The sequence below is a fragment of the Monodon monoceros genome, unplaced genomic scaffold (genome assembly GCF_005190385.1).
Source record: "Monodon monoceros isolate NGI ecotype Baffin Bay Population unplaced genomic scaffold, NGI_Narwhal_1 Super_Scaffold_8, whole genome shotgun sequence".
Lineage (NCBI taxonomy): Eukaryota > Metazoa > Chordata > Mammalia > Artiodactyla > Monodontidae > Monodon > Monodon monoceros.
Genome location: NW_021703785.1, coordinates 59,185,952 through 59,203,727, shown reverse-complemented (window position 1 = coordinate 59,203,727; position 17,776 = coordinate 59,185,952). Strand labels below are relative to the sequence as shown.

At 39.3% G+C, this 17,776-nt stretch overlaps 1 protein-coding gene across 4 annotated transcripts in view; it reads left to right on the top strand.

The window, feature by feature from the left end:
- The first annotated feature begins 1,693 nt into the window (after positions 1–1,693).
- Positions 1,694–17,776, top strand: part of INTS6 (integrator complex subunit 6) — a 111,525-nt gene continuing 95,442 nt past the window's right edge. For all 4 annotated transcript variants that reach the window (XR_003791687.1, XR_003791686.1, XM_029209872.1 and 1 more), the window contains exons 1-3: positions 1,694–2,316; positions 2,693–2,770; positions 3,573–3,722. Coding sequence is in view for 2 of the 4 variants with exons in the window: in XM_029209872.1 (XP_029065705.1) it covers positions 2,206–2,316; positions 2,693–2,770; positions 3,573–3,722 (339 nt within the window). In the remaining 2 variants the exon portion in view is untranslated. The remainder of the gene's footprint in view (positions 2,317–2,692; positions 2,771–3,572; positions 3,723–17,776) is intronic.

Sequence of the window (17,776 nt, the reverse complement as noted above, 5' to 3'; positions counted from 1 at the left end):
AGGGACAATATTTTAACCATTTTTTAACTCCACTGGTCCTAAGCAAATATTGGATGTAAGCTCGCTACTCCACTTTTATAAGTCCAAATCTCTTAAAAGTATTTTACTCTTCTATGGCGCATACAGAACGCCATATTACTGAATAGCCCTACTATAAATTAACAAAAATTCAGAGGTTGTCTTAAATATTAGGAAAAGTCCGAGTTATAAAATTCAAAATTTAAAAAAAGTGCCACAAAACATGTCTGTTCTGTGTTAATGGTAATAGGAACAACTTCTTTGAGTGACCAGTAGGGAAATAATTAAGAATTTCAGGATAAACAATCGAAATGCTAGGCTAATAAGAGAGGCCCTATAAATCTCTACACAGTCTTATACAGGTCGTATGTCCCTAATTCAACTTGTATTTTAGGCAATGTCTTTAAGTTTTCAACTAGTATATTTGAGGCAACTTTTCCTCGGACATAACTTAGGAGAGGAATCATTATGCCATCAAGCCCGATGACAGGGGCTGGTTTTATCCGAGAACGTCTGCCTTCAGGCAGTATTTGGATCGAATCTGAGACATCATAGAGTGCAAGGAAAGAGCACTGGCAGGGCTATGGAGAACCCATGCTATGTGTCACCTGGGCAAGCCAGGTCTGTTCATCTAAAAACAAGTCTGTTCATCTAAAAACAAGAGTAATGGACGCTGCTTTTCTAAGGCCCCTTTTAGCTCTGAGATTGATATTCTGTGGCCCTAAGTAAACATGGCTTGTGAGAGGTTATTTCTTTGGGTAGGACGGGTTATTTTTCCCCGAGTATAAAAGGGGCAATAAACTGTTTATCGATATTTGAGTCTTTCCCCGCTGCCCTTTTAGGGCTGAGTTCGGAAAAAAAGGGTTTGTTCCCTTTCTGGTGGGTCCTCCAACGAGAGGGCTCCTGGCTAGGTCCAGCCCTCACCCTCGGTCGCTGCCCAAGGCCGAGCGAGGCTGCGGACGAGGATCGCCCCTCGTCCCCACTCCCCTACGGGAGCGGAGTGACTCGCGGAGACGATTAGTCCCTGGTCATAAACAACCTCTCACTTCCCTTCCCCCGCCCCGGGCCCGCCCGCGCTGGGGCCAGCCCTCCGAGGCCCAAGGAACCTCCTCCGACGACCGCGGGCCCCGAGCCCTCATCCGGAGGATGACCGCCGGCCTGCCCCGACTCCTAACCGGGTGTTGGATCACTCTACTCATCCCCTCCTCACTCGCCCATTGGGGAAGGGGTTCGCTACAGCGACCTCGAAACAGGAGCTGAGGCCAGCCTCCATTTCCCTTCCTCCGACCCCTATCACCTCCGAGGAGAGGCCGACGGGCCTCACGCGCAGACTCACGGCCGCGGCCCCCGCCCCCATACCGCCGTCCTTCCGCGGGCTGTCCCCGCCCCTTCCCGGAGCCCGCCTCCGCGTCTGCCGGCCCGCCTGCTCGCCCCTCGCGCTCGCTCTCGCGCGCACCCGACGCTCCGCCTCCGCGCGTGCTCCAAAACTGTTCCCGGAGCCAGCCTCCAAGCTTCCCCCGCCCCTGAGCTGTTTGAATATGCTAATAAGAGGCCAGGGATCAGCCAATAGATTAGCGGGGCGGTGCATCACGTGGCTAGAGGACGTGTCAGGGGGCGGAGCCTCTGCAGCCCCTGCCCGAGTTAAAACCGGAGTGTGAGAGAGAAAAGCGCTTCAGTAGCGAGAGGGGCTGAGAAAGTGGTGACACCGCCGGGGTGCGGAGGGAGTCCCTGAAACTTCTCCCAACAGCCCCAGGGCCAATCTCCCCTCAGCCCACTCCCCTCTTCGCCAGCTCCCAGGTCCCCACTCCCTGCACCGGGGGTGGGGTTGGGAGCCAGGCCCGTCTCCCGCTGGGACACACACAGGGGCCGGGAGCGGGGACGGGACCCCCGAGGCGGGGGGGACGGACCGACAGACAGACGGCCGGGCGCCCGCCCCAGCGGGCAGGCAGGCAGGAGGAGGCGGAGGCGGGGGTACGACTGGGAGGACTGGGTCTGGGGAGTTTCCTCTCAACTATCGGGGGAGAAACTCCCCGCAGCCGGAGGAAAGACCCAGACCGTGTTTTCCTCCCGGGGGCCGCGCTCCCCCGCCCCGCGTAGCGGCGGTCGCCGCCGCCGCCACCGGCGCCTCCACCTCTACCATCTCCTCTTTCTCTACCACCTCGGGCCCCGGTGTCCCCGGCCAGCACTATGCCCATCTTACTGTTCCTGATAGACACGTCTGCCTCTATGAACCAGCGCAGCCATCTGGGCACCACCTACCTGGACACGGCCAAAGGCGCGGTAGAGACCTTCATGAAGGTACCGACTGACCGAGCCCGGGCGGCGACCCCGGTCCGGCGGCCAGCGGGCGGCAGGGGTGGGGGGAGGGCGGCCGGGGGCGGCGAGGCGGAGGTGTCGGGGACCTGACTGCGGGAGCTGCCGGGCTCGGGGACCCCCTCCCCCACCGCGCGGGCGGGCGGGCGGGCGCTGCAAGCCGGGCTCGGCCCGGGCCGGGGCTGCGGCCCCGGGCGGTGTGCGGGGGCCGATCTGTGTGTGTGGGGAGGCTGCGGCGTGTGCGGTACTGTGGGGGGCGGCGGGGCCGCTGGGCGCCCCTTCTCCGCCTGGTAACCTCGCCTCTGTGCTTCCCTCTCGCCCGCCCTGTTCCTCCTCCCGTTCCCCACCCGCTCTCCCGCAGCTCCGTGCCCGGGACCCTGCCAGCAGAGGAGACAGGTATATGCTGGTCACTTTCGAAGAGCCGCCCTATGCTATCAAGGTAACAGCCCTCGCCCTCCCCCTTCCCTTCCCTGTTCCTTCCTCTCTCACCCTCCCCGCCCCCCCATTCACCCTTCATTATGCTCCCCTCCCCCACCCGCTGTGCTCCAGGCGCTGAGGTCTTTTCCCCTGCGGGCTCCCACCCCCTCCCCCGCTACGGAGCGTCCTGGCGCGGCGCGGAGTCGCCGGGCCACCGCCGTCCCCTCCCCAGCCCGGCCCGGCGGCGGCGGCGGCGGCGGCGGCGGCGGCGGCGCTGCGATCAACATGGCCGACATTTCCCCTCCGCGGCGTGAGCGGCAGCAATGAACTGTGGGGGATATTTATTCAAGTTAGCCCGAGTGACAGCCGGGCCCGGCAGCGCCGAGCCTGGGTCTGCATTAAAGGGGAACCGGCCCGAGGCCGGGGCCGGGGGCGGGGGCCGCGGGGCTGGGGCTGCGGAGTCTCCCCGAGAGGGCCGCGAGCCGGTGGGACAGCGCGCTAGGTGAACTTCGCAAGTCCCGCTCACTTCTGCTTTCCACCAGTATCTTTGCATCCCCGAATTCTGGGTATGAGGCTGGGGAGTACGCTTCCCGGGGAAGTTATAAAGTACGAAGGCTGGTAGCTGCCGAAAGCTGTAGAGCAAGCAGGTTTTTTCTTGGCCTCCTTTGGAAGAGAGTTTCCTCAGCAGTGATGCGTTATTGACACGTTACTCAAAACCGTGCAGCAAAGTGAAGCAGCTCCTTGGTGAACGGCAGATTGTAACGGCCGTCCGTGTGCACATGGCTTTGAAAGATGAAAAAAAATTCTTACGTTTTTCTTTTCAGGCCGGATGGAAAGAAAACCATGCAACGTTTATGAATGAACTGAAAAACCTTCAGGCTGAAGGACTTACGACTCTTGGCCAATCCCTAAGGACAGCTTTTGATTTATTAAATTTAAATAGATTAGTAACTGGCATAGACAACTATGGGCAGGTAGGTTGACTATTAAGATGGAAAAACAGTTAATTTTTCTTTTTGTGGAAAAACAATCCAGTCCCGAAACTGTATAACGTGAAATACAAGTGTAAAACATTTCAGATTAAAATCCAGTATGCACATAATACAAAAGTGAAGCAATGACCACACTGTATATGGTTTTATAGCCCTCATTTTTTTTTCTTTTCTTAAAATGTATTTGTGTTCAGAATTCGAATCTGAATTCTTTGCTATGAAGTTGGCATAAATTTAGTTTTAACCTTAAAGTTCACTCAGGAAATAAACGGGAAAACATCCTGCCTCACCACACTCAGTTTCTCTGGTAGTCTGTCCACAGGCAATTGTGCAACTCTTGCAATGACTGACAGACACTAGTTGATTAGTGGTCTTAAAATGTTAGAGGAAATTATTCTATTTGTTGTATCAGGGTTTAATTTAACCATATTATATAGCTCTGAAAGGTAAGAAGGTTTTCATTGTAGTGCACTAACTGGCTGAGTACATTAAGATTTCTCAGCTTTTGAGGTGTGTCCAGTAAGGCACTATGCAGGAAGAATTCTGAAGCCATTCTTGAATTAAATGACAGGTCCAGAGTTTTGTTTTTAAACTCCAAACCCTTGGAAAAGAGGCTGTTTGAAAATATGAAAGAACCCTTCCTTTCTCCCTTAACTCTCCCAGTTCCTCTATTGCACTTGCTGTTATCTCTTTGAAGATGAGACAAGACCATTAAATCACATGATGGTTCACTATGGGATAATGCAAGGTGGTTCATTATAACACTTCTTGAGATAACTGGCCTGGGAAGTAGAAGATACTGAAGAATGTGTAATGTTACACATAACAGGAATATTAAATCCAAGGAGTTCAGTTCCTATGTTATGCAAAGCACTATTACCACAGTGATACTTTTAGGCACACATTTTGTTCTTGTTCCCAAGTTCCATGAGCCACAGTTTTCAGGAGTTTCACAAATTTCAGGGAAATTCTTCCCACAACTACAACTTTTGGTTTCTTTATATAGAAAGAAGCAGAATTGTTCCCTTGTTTTAGAAATGTTTATGCTTTACTTTTTAAGGGTAACTTTTCAGTGCCTGAACATCTTTGGCTTTGGAAAATGGTTGAATGTAGTTCTGTTGCATTTAAAGTATATGTTGCAACTTGGAGTCACTTTGTTTCTATCTTTATGGAATTACGGAATTGCATTTCATGTATTTTCTCACACATTAATCTTTTTCTGTTTCCCCTTTCATGCTGCTTTATTTTTCAGCTTTTAGTAAGTTGGGCAGATTTGCCATGAACTTTTCAGTTTGTTTCTTTAAAATAATGGATTTATTTCCCTTTCATTTTCCTTTGTTATCTGTAGCACTGTGCAGTCTTATTGCTTAAGGTTTTGATCTAAACTTTGAGTTCAAAGACAGATGAAACTTGCCATTATTCAGTTATCCTTATTTCCTTATTATTGGATATACTAACTGTTATTATTTGGTTGTCAGGTTGTCAGTGTATAGCAGAACTACTAATTTCCTGATCTTCTGCATCACATTTCATAAGTGGGAAAGGCATTTAGACATGTTTACCTTCTACCTCCTATTAAAAATATGGCTTAGGTGTTTCCTTAGAAAAAACTGATTGTCATGGAGAGGCTGAGGACATTTGTAATTTAAACCCGTATTTTCCTTTTCCCAGTTGCCATCTTCCACCAGAGGATGCTTAAGTTCTTGTCTATAAAGCTCACAAAAAGTTTGAGGTTGAAGGTGGTCCTGCTGTGCTCTTACCACTTTGACCAAGAGAAGAGCCTGGAGATAGGATGTTTTTGTATCTTAAGATTTATTAATTCAACAGAGGGGAGAGATTATGCCTTTCAGTTATTTTGATGAATAAGCAAGGATGCAAGGAGTAATATCCTGAATTGGCACATGAAAATGATACTAGCATTAAAATAACTAAGGAAGCCACAATTTTCCAAATGAAAATGATTGAGTCTAATGATTGTGATTCTCATGATTAATTAGAAGAAAACATCTTCCCAGAAGACATTTTTCATCATAAGATTTTTTTCTTGCTGATTTAAATATACATTTTGTATTCAAAAAAGGATAAATTATCAAGAATTTTGGATGTCTCAAATATTTAATATTGAATATAGTTCATGTATTTTCTTCGTAAGGTTATCTGCCTATTTTTTGTGGAGTACCAGTATTCTGTAACCTCAGTGTTTCTTGTAAATACTTCCCGTTTCATGCTCTATATTAGGATCTTCAGAGCCCACAGTACTAAATGCTTGTATATAATCTCAGTAGTTGAAGGAAATGAGAAAAGGTGAGCTAGATGAAAGGGCATATTGATTTTATAGAACATCTAAAAACCTTTATATGTTTCAGAATAATTTTTCTTAAACACTTAAATGGGGTTTATATATATATGTATCTGTATATTTATATAGATATTTCCACACGTGTTCCCATTACCCACATACATGCACATATGTGGTTTCCATAATCAATTCCAAGAGTATTTTTAATATCTATATCTATATTGCATAAGTTTAGTTGACATACCTACAAATAAAACATCTTTAAGATATTAGCTAGGATACTAAGAACTTGCAGGGCATCAGTAAGGTTAAAGTAGCTGAGAAAAAAATGATTCTTGGTGAATGTTTTCTCAAGCACTTTGGATATCTCACCAAGTTCCTTGCATATAGAAGTCCTTATAAATATTTAATTTGGATAATCAGTACGATTTGCTGATACTTGTACAATCATGGAACAATGTAGTCAATCTTTTCTTTATAAATTATAGTAACAACTTACTAAATTGCTTATCCTTGCAGCTAAATTTGATAGATTTTTTTTTCCACATGTATTCACCAGAGTTTCAAATAATGCTGATCTTTTGAGAGCCACTGAAAATTTGAACCTGCCTTAATATCTAAAGTTTGGACATGTATAAAGTTTTAGAGGTCTGATTAAAGTTTCCTTTGTAGATCGGTTTAGTTTTCATACTTTTCCAAGTTCTATTTTCTGTCAATGTTTTCAACATTGTTTATTATTATTTTTTAAGTTAGGTTCCAGTTAGGTTTAGCTGCTAAATATTACTCTGGCCTGCAGTTCATCATTTTTGTCACTGGACTGATTCCACACTCCTACTACTGAATGTACTAGTACTGATTCAGTTGTTCTAGGACTTAGAGTGGTACCTGACCTACTACTGTATGCCTTTGGTGAAGACAATCCTTGAGTAATACCATAAAAGGAAGTATAATATGTGTTTAATTTTGAGAGGGTTTTCTATTCCAAGTGTTTACCTCATTGAAAAATGGTGGCTTTCAGACACCATCAAATTGAATGAATCTTAGGGAGAATAATGTTAGCCAGTTTTATTCTTCAGCATAAAGAGCTATTTGTGAACTTAGCAGATAATTCAGGTAGATTTCTAATAATATGGCTTTTTTCCCTTTACCAAAGCAGCAGTACCCATTTAGTTCTCAGGTAGTACATAATAAAGGCTTCTCTTTTAATGTTGGTAGGTGAAGTAATGAAAACTTGATTCCCATTTGGGTTTTTGGTTTCCTTTAGGCTATCAAAAATATGTAAACAATAGTTTGGTATTTATTGACCTATAGATATCTTTTCAAAAGAAAGTAGATTATTATACTTGAACATTCTGTACTGAATATGAACTGGAGACATTTTTTAAGTCTCTGAACTTTTTTTTCTAATTTTTAAATTGTAGTAAAAAACACATAACATCAAATTTACCATCCTAATCATTTTTAAATGTACAGTTCAGTAGTGATAAGTATATTCACATTATTGTGCAACCAATTTCCAGAACATTTTCATCTTTCAAAACTAAAAGTCCTTTCAAAACAATAACTCCTCATTTCCCCCTAACCCCAGCCCCTGGCAATCAAAGAGCGGCACCATTCTACTTTCTGTTTCTATGAATTTGACTACTCTAGAGATGCCACCTATAAATGGAATCATACAGTATTTGTCTTTTTGTGACTGGCTTATTTTACTTAGCATAATGTCCTCAAGGTTCATACATGTAGCATGTGTTGGGATTTCATTTCTTTTTATGGCTTAAATAATATTCCATTGTACATGTATACCACATTTAAAAAATTTTTTTGCATATACCACATTTTGCCTACCCATTAATCTGTTGTTGGACACTTTGGTTGCTTCCACCTCCTGGCTGTTGTGAATAATGCTGCTATGAACATGGGGTAAATGTCTCCTGAGATCCTGCTTTCAGCTCTTTTGGATATATACCCTGAAGTGGAATTGCTAGATTGTATGGTAATTCTATTTTAAAAAATTTAAGGAAGTGCCATATTGTTCTCCATAAAGTTTGCACTATTTTATATTCCCACCAATAATACACAAGAATTTCAATTTCTGCACATCCTTGATAACACTATTTTCCTTTTTTCTAATATTACCCATCCTAATGGATTTGAAGTGATATCTCATTGGTTTATTTGCATTTACCTAGTTATTATTTATATTGTACATCTCTTCATATGCTGGGTGGACTTTTGTATACTGGCTTTGGAGAAACGTCCAAGACTTTTGCTTATTTTTTGTTATTTTTTTCCGTTGTTGGTAGGAGTTCTTTAAATATTTTGGATATTAACCCCTTATCAGATGTGCAATTTGCAGATTTTTCTCCCATTCCATGGTCTGCCTTTTCACTCTGTTGATTGTCCTTTTTACAGAAGTTTAAATTTTTGATGTATTCCAATATATCTATTTTTTATTTTGCTGCCTTTGCTTTTAGTGTTATATCCAAGAAATCATTGCCAAATCCTATGTATTGATGCTTTCCCCCTATATTTTCTTTCAGGAGTTTTAGCTTTATGTCTTATATTTACGTCTTTAATCCATTTTGAGTTAATTTTGGTATATGGTGTAGAATGAAGTAAGCTTCATTCTTTTGCGTGTGGACATCCAGTATTTCCAACACCATTTGTTGAAGAGACTGTCCTTTTCCCTTTGAAAGGTCTTGGCGAGCGCCTGAACTTAAGGCTCCTGAAATTATTTTCGGTAATTATTGATGGATAGGGGACTCTATAGTCAAACTTGCTTAAATGTTTTATCTCCATCTTTAATTGTGTAAAAGAAGAGCAATGGCTAGGAATGTGAAAATTGCATTCCAATTCTGACCTTGACATTGAATTACTATGACACATTGGGCAGTCACTTTACTGCCCTGTGCCTCTGCTTCTTTGTTTCCCAAATTGCCAGTAATGAAGCCATTAATACCCTTAGAGAATCGATGAGAGTCTGAAATGGGATGGTATATTAAAATGTAATTTAAAAATTATGAAGTGCTCAGTAGACACAAAGCATACTTTTTCTCCCCTCCATAGATAATTCACTTCTGGTTTTCTCTTATTTTTCACCTTTGAATTTGAAATTAGTTATAAAAATCTAGTGATATTTAAAGCTGATTTTTATTACATGCTTTGAAATCTGTTAGTAGCATATTAAGTATATATATATTTTTCGCAGGGGTGGGCTTTATATTGCTTCCTGGGGAAGCAGTGTGAAAGGTAAATATAACTTGATCAAAGTTGTCTTAGTGGCAGTTGATAAGCATGGGATAAAGTACAAGGATGGTATTTTAAAAAAAACAATGTTAAATGAAAACTGGATGAATATCAATTAGCAGATAAGTCAAAGTCATTCTTCCATAGGAATACAAGTTAGAAAAGGAACCCTTAGAAGACAAAAGCACATGTTTTAGGATTCTTTCAAATAGGGAGCTCCCCCAATGCGTTTAAGATGAGATTTACACAAGTTTAATATGCAAGGAACTTTTGAGGAGCACATCTATTAGGTAGATCAAGGGATGTTTTAATAAGAAGGTTTGACTGAGCTCAAAGTAGTATAACATGGCTATGATTTATTTCCTATTGAGCATTAATTTAATTTATTATTTATTTATTTATTTTTACATCTTTATTGGAGTGTAATTGCTTTACAATGGTGTGTTAGTTTCGGCTTTATAACAAAGTGAATCAGCTATACGTATACATATATCCCCATATCTCCTCCCTCCTGCATCTCCCTCCCACCCTCCCTATCCCACCCCTCTTAGGTGGTCACATAGCACTGAGCTCATCTCCCTGGTGCTATGCGGCTGCTTCCCACTAGCTATCTGTTTTACATTTGGTAGTGTATATATGTCCATACCACTCTCTCACTTCATCCCAGCTTACCCTTCCCCCTCCCCTTGTCCTCAAGTCCATTCTCTACCTCTGTGTCTTTATTATTCGTGTCCTGCCCCTAGGTTCTTCAGGACCTTTTTTTTTTTTTTTGGATTCCATATATGTTACCATCTCTTTCTGACTTACTTCACTCTGTATGACAGATTCTAGGTCCATCCACCTCACTACAGATAACTCAGTTTCATTTCTTTTTATGGCTGAGTAATATTCCATTGTATATATGTGCCACATCTTCTTTATCCATTCATCTGTTGATGGACACTTAGGTTGCTTCCATGTCCTGGCTATTGTAAATAGAGCTGCAGTGAACATTGTGGTACATGACTTTTTGAATTATGGTTTTCTCAGGGTATATTCCCAGTAGTGGGATTGCTGGGTTGTATGGTAGTTCTACTTTTAATTTTTTAAGGAACCTTCCACACTGTTCTCCATAGTGGCTGTATCAATTTACATTCCCACCAGCAGTGCAAGGGGGTTCCCTTTTCTTCACACCCTCTCCAGCATTTATTATTGTTCGTAGATTTTTTGATGATGGCCATTCTGACTGGTGTGAGCTGATACCTCATAGTAGTTTTGATTTGCATTTCTCTAATGATTAGTGATGTTGAGCCTTCTTTCCTGTGTTTGTTGGCAATCTGTATATCTTCTTTGGAGAAATGTCTATTTAGGTCTTCTGGGTTTTTTTGATATTGAGCTGCTTGTAAATTTTGGAGATTAATCCTTTGTCAGTTGCTTCATCTGCAAATATTTTCTCGCATTCTGAGGGTTGTCTTTTCGTCTTGTTTATGTTTTCCTTTGCTGTGCAAAAGCTTTTAAGTTTCATTAGGTCCCATTTGTTTATTTTTGTTTTTATTTCCCTTTCTCTAGGAGGTGGGTCAAAAAGGATCTCGCCGTGATTTGTGTCATAGAGTGTTCTGCCTATGTTTTATAGCTTTATAGTGTTTGGCCTTATATTTAGATCTTTAATCCATTTTGAGTTTATTTTTGTGTATGGTGTTAGGGAGTGTTCTAACTTCATTCTTTTACATGTAGCTGTCCAGTTTTCCCAGCATCACTTTGAAGAGGCTGTCTTTTCTCCATTGTATTATTCTTGCCTCCTTTATCAAAAATAAGGTGATCATATGTGTGTGGATTTACCTCTGGGCTTTCTATCCTGTTCCATTGATCTATACTTCTGTTTTTGTGCCAGTACCATACTGTCTTGATTACTGTAGCTCTGTCTGAAGTCAGGGAGTCTGATTCCTCCAGCTCCATTTTTCTTTCTCAAGATTGCTTTGGCTATTCGGGGCCTTTTGTGTTTCCATATACATTGTACAATTTTTTGTTCTAGTTCTGTGAAAACTGCCATTGGTAGTTGATAGGAATTGCATTGAATCTGTAGATTGGTTTGGGTAGTATAGTCATTTTCGCAGTGTTGATTCTTCCAATCCAGTAGCATGGTATATCTCTCCATCTGTTTGTATCATCTTTAATTTCTTTCATCAGTGTCTTACAGTTTTCTGCATAGAGGTCTTTTGTCTCCTTAGGTAGGTTTGTTCCTAGGTATTTTATTCTTTTTGTTGCAGTGGTAAGTGGGAGTGTTTCCTTAATTTCTCTTTCAGGTTTTTCATCATTAGTGTATAGGAATGCAGGAGATTTCTGCGCATTAATTTTGTATCCTGCTACTCTACCAAATTCATTGATTAGCTCTAGTAGTTTTCTGGTAGCATCTTTAGCATCTTTAGGATTCTGTATGTATAGTATTGTGTCATCTGTGAGCATTAGTTTTAAAGATGGTAATTTAAATGACAAATTTCAAGACCCAGGTTTTATTTTCTTTGAAAATACTTGCTATAATTTATCTTCATAATTTTATACTCTAAATCTGTTTGCTAAAGGATCAAAAAACCAGCCTGGTGTGCTTTTTTAAAAAGAGAATGAAAAAGAATATCCTAAAGACATCAATTGCATTCTTAATTAGAAATTATTGAAAATAAATCAGAAGTACAAAAGGTAAATAACGCGTTCCATTTCTTCAAAGAAATTTTTATTTTTCCTTTATGCAGAAGAATGTCAATAATTATGTATTAAACTGTACAGCTGAAAATTAAAAAGCCAGGAACAAATATTTGAATGAAAGAATTTCACTTATTCATTTATTTTCAATTGATTTAAGGTCATTTATGGTCAGAATTAGCTAAAAGTATTGTTCAGCCATGTTTGTGTTATGGATTTCTCCAAGGAGATCATATAATATTTTATAACTTGAAATTTTCCTAAATATTTAAAATTATTTTTAGTCATCATAATCCTTCACTCAAATTTATACTCTTATAAGTAAAATCATCTTGGTGGGTTTCTTTTCTTTGGTTGGTCAGTGCTCACGTATACCAGCCCTGTTTTCTTTCATTTTATTTTATTTTATTTTTTAATTCTTATTTTGTTTTTTTGACTGGGGCACTTGGCTTGCGGGATCTTAGTTCCCCGACCAGATACTGAACCCAGGCCCTTGGCAGTGAAAGTGCAGAGTCCTAACCACTGAACTGCCAGGGAATTCCCTGTTTCCTTTCATTTTAAATAAGTAATTTGTTTATACAAACTTAATTTTCGTTTAGCCCTATTATTAATCTGTTTAATTTAAGCATGGTCCGAAACCATAAAGTACTGAGTTTTTTGGGTTTTGTTTTTGTCTTTATTCCCTGATCCCTCTTCTTTCCCCCCAACCTTTTCTGTTGAGATATACCTTAAATACACATATTCTAATTATGAAGCTTAGTAAAATTTTAAATACACCCTTGGAAAAAAAATTGAACTTTTTGCATCTACTGACAGAGCTTTTCAGTAGACTTTTTGTAAATATTATTATGGTTATTGTTTCCCAGGGCTTTATAATTGAAAGTGATGTTAGATTCCATCTTCCTCATTGTATTAATGTAGAAAGTAAGGCCCAGAAAAGTTAAAATGCTGAATTTCTTCACATTATGAAAAATTTCAAAAGAGAGCAATTGGTTATGAAACAGTCATGCAGATTTTATTAGTAATTTGTATTTTATTTAAGAGCAAATTTTATTGGAAGGTATAGCCAGTAGATCTGAGTCCCTCTGGGTGGGGGTGTATCAGTAGCTCTCCAATGAAATGTGTGTTCTTTCAGTTCCTCTGTGAAAAGCAGGCGTTTCATTTTGTCATTGTGTTACACTTAGCTTTTCTTGTAACACCTGTTAAAATACAGTTTTTTACATTCAGTTGGATTTTCTTCCCACTCCCTCCTCCCTCCCAACTCCTTGGAAAAAAAAAAAAAAAGTGTGAACATGGGGGATAGTTGCCAGGATTTTATACCATTCTTAATTTAAGGCCTGGATGCTAATATGTATGTGTGTGTGTGTATATAATATATATATATACACACACACACACACACACATACTGTTTGATTTCATATTCATAGTTTATTTAATGTTTCTGATGTAGTTAATACAGGACTATTAACCTAGTCTGTTAATTAGTTGACTTTTCCCATGTAGTGTGCCAGTATTACTGCTATAATTATAAGTTTTTACCTGGACAGCTTTGTAATTAGTTAACTATCAATTAGTTTCCTTTGACGTAAGATACTTTTGAAAATCTCTAAGCATTGTTGTTAAGATTCAGAAAAATCTGTTTGGCTCTATGAATTCCTCGTCCACCCATGGGTTCCTGGCAAGTCATGTAATCTCTCAGCCTCAGTTTCCCCATTAGGAAAATAGGATGAAATAATCTATCTTGCAGGATTGTGGTAAAAATTGAGTGATATATGGTATAATTTGTTATTGTAATACACGTATTACCATTTTTGTGAATTTCCTTTTATTTAAATTTTAAAAATTGGAATTGTGGGTAGAGTATTTTATCCAGCTTTTTAAAGAACAAGAATTGTGGTGATAGGGAAAGAACTGCTTCGTTAGAACTGGCTGTGCCTGGCTCTGGGGCTACTAGCTTATGTTGTATTGACTGACAAGTCCCTTAACCTCACTGAGCCTCAAATTTCTCATCCACAAAATGGTGGTAATACCAACCTTGAAAAAGTTTTTAAGGATTGGAAATAATTTTTTTTTTTTTTTTTGCGGTACGCGGGCCTGTCACTGTTGTGGCCTCTCCTGCCGGGGAGCACAGGCTCCGGACGTGCAGGCTCAGCGGCCATGGCTCACGGGCCCAGCCACTCCGCAGCACGAACCCGTGTCCCCTGCATCGGCAGGCGGACTCAAAATCACTGCGCCACCAGGGAAGCCCTGGAAATAATTTTGTTAATCATCTAGCAAAGTGCCTGCTTGGAAAAGGTTTATAATCTGAAACCTTTGAGAAAAAAAAGTTTTTTCATAACCTAATATGTATACATCACAAGAAGCTAGAATTAGCTGTCCAGCAGTTTCAGCTAAAGTAAATTTTCTTGCCATAGGGAACATAATGGTTTTTGGCTTTGAATTGAAGCTCTGTAGATTACTCCAAAAATACTTTCCCCTTGGAGTTACAGAAGTCTTTTCCCCCACATCTCTAATTCTTACTCAGAAATGGTTTAATAACAGTGAGTACTTCAAACAAACAAACATGTTTTTGATTTTCAAAGCAAGAAAGGTTTCAGGCTTCTTTGAGGAAATTTAGATCTCGGCCCGTTTTTAGGGCTTTGTAACAGTATGTTCTAGAATTCAGGTTGCTGATGATTAGGATGGGGTGGAGGATGCCATTGTGCAGAAGCAAGGTCAAATGTAAAAGGTATGATCCATTTTACTGTTTGTAATGTAGATTTATGTGGGAAAAGAACATAATAGGATGACCCTAGGAAGGATTATTTTATGTGATATTTCTCTTTTAGGACCTATGTGATTTGAAATTTGATTATTGGTATATTGAGAGATACTTGCACCTCAAAAGTATTTTAACTTAAAAATCTTATAATTAAGAGGACTAGTTTTAATCAGAGGACCAATTTATCAGCCTAGTGATGACTTAGCAAAACTTATTCTAGGTCCTACATACGCTTGCCTTTTTTATCTTTGCCTTAAAAGGAAATGACGTTTTAACATTTTCCATCTATTAGTTTTGCTCAGAGAAGCTGGGGAACATGTGAAGGTCCTTGGGAGGATTATATCATCTAAAAAACTTTATTATAGAAAGGAAAACAGTTCTGAGTATGTGAGAAAAAGTAATTGTAGCATTAGCTTATTAGGTAATGTAATTTGTAACTAGTCATTGGCAGGATTGATGCTGGCATGTTGAAGGAAAACTCTCACTTTGTCTTCAAGCTGGTGAACCTAGTTAGATATTAAGAAACATCAACAAAGTCTGCTTATTCTGGAGTGCAGACACTGGAGGCATCCAAACAACTATTCTGAAAGGATTAAAAACAATTGATTATTTTTAATCACAGAAATTGAAGATGATTGAGTATGCAGTGCTCTGTGAAAGGTTAGACTGCAAACCACAGTGGATGATGTTACAAAGCCTGGGTCCCTAAGATAATGACAGATAATAGTACTTTTGGTTTATTAGGAATAAGCAAAGTGATGTTTTTGTGGCCTCTGATGTAATGCTTGAGTTGTGATGGTTCCTGATCATTTATGTACTTTGGAAGGTAATAACTAATGTAGAATTTTGAATTTTTGTTGTACATTTTAAATTGTCAATCCCATTTCTCAAACCAGTATGTTAGAAGGAATACCCAAGTAATTGCATTCAGAAAATTGGGCCTAAATCAAATAGTAGAAAGAGTAAGAGATCTTTACATCTAAATTTTATTGTTAATCAAGAAGGGATAATATCTAATCCCAAACAAGATTATATTTAATGTAAATCTTAATGTAAAAAAGAGTTATCTTGTCATGTTCTTAGAGCTTCCATTTCAGTGAGCTATAGTATCAATCAAAAACATGTAGCGATCTGTGCAGGCACCCACCCATCCACATGTGACATCTGCTTTTTCATGAGGTTCATTTCTAACTTAAAACCTTGGTGGATTGTATGTATAGATAGGAAGGCTTGAAAAATTTGTTTTTAACAGTAGAACCCAAATATTATGTGGTTAGTTTTTTGTTTCCCAAATGTGTCATCTATTTTGAAAAATTTAAATCTATAAACACTTGGGAAGGTGCTTAGCATGAGCATCAGTAAATGTTTGAATCAGAATTTATTTAGCAAGAATGAATTTCTAGAAACTCTTTACTCAAGTTCATATACCTGTATAATGGATTTGGAGAAATTTAAATATTTCCTCCTAAAAAAACTTACTGAAATTGGGTTACCACAAATTCTTTCCTAGAAAAAGAAAATTCCATATATTATATATATATATTTTTTACAAAGCAGGGCCCCTTAAAACTAAATCTTGCATTTTGATTTATCCAATTAACTTATTTTGAGGTTGACCTTAAGCCATAGCATATGGGAAATAATAGACTATTAGTTTTTCCAAGTGCTTATCATGAATTATTTTCCTTTATGAAGTTTAATACTTTATCGCTAACTTTACTGATATGCAGTATTTATTAGGCAGTTCTTCATTTTCAATATAGTCTTAAAGATACTTAGGTAGAATTCTGTGGTTGAATTCTATCTTTTTTGTAGGATAGCTGTGGTATGTGTGAATGATTCTTTTGAGAGCATATTCATAGTGTGGATGTTTAGAAGGAAGTAATGATAATGGTTAAAGATGTGATTTAATCAGACTTTTGCAAAAGTAATATCTGTAGGTTTGGTGTAGTCAACAAACCAAGGAGGTGATTATTTTTGATAGAATAGGCAGATCTGTATGAGTTTTGTTTTTTGAGGTTAAATTAATTTGCAGCATTATTGCTGTATAACTTTACCTATCTTTGAAAGTGTGTTTTCATCTTGGCTTTTATTTTTTTACTTTTTCTGTTATGGTTCTAACATGTTTTTTTTTAAATTATTTTATTATTTTGGCTGTGTCGCGCAGCTTGTAGGATCTTAGTTGCCTGACAAGGGATCAAACCTGGGCCCTCGTCGGTGAGAGCACAGAGCCCTAACCATTGGACTGCCGGGGAATTCCCTAACATGTTTATTATTACATGCTTTGCTGGAATTAAGTTAAAACCACATAATCCATTTAGTATAATGGATATATTAGGTTCTTTATCCAGAATGTTAGTATTTCTTAAGTAAAATTATATTTCTTACACCTTCATTACTCTTTTTATGCCAGTATAAACACTGTTTGCCTGCTACTATGTATTAAATAATGCCAAAACCAAGTATTTATTTGTTAGAGTAATCTTATCCAAATTTTAGACTCCAGTTCAGATGTAAAACTCAAAATTCTATGAAATTATTTAAATATTTAATATTTAAATATATTTAATTTATATTACTTTTCTTTGATGTGCTCATTGTTAGTCTTATCAGTCATCGAGTTTAGCATTCATTTTTCACAAAGTCAAGCTAGTAATTCTTCAGTTCTTACAGTGAATATTTTTTACATTACTACCACAGCTGACCCTTGAATGATACTTACATGTGGAATTTTTTCTTGCATACTACAGTACTACGCAGTCGGGGGCTGATTGAATCTGAGGTTGCGGAATCACAGATATGAAGGTCCGACTATAAAGTTACATGTGTATTTTTGACTGTGCAAGGGTCAGCGCCCCTCAACCCCTTGCGTTCAAGGATCAGCTGTATTTAGTTTATTATTTAAATCAAATCCTAGGATATTGCTCCTTACTCATTATGTTAAAATAAATATATGAGATTCCCTCCTACTTTTGCTCAAGTCTTATTATTCCATCTGTTTCTAATGCTATTTTTTTTTTTTTTTTTTTTTTTTTTTTTTTTTTTTTTTTTT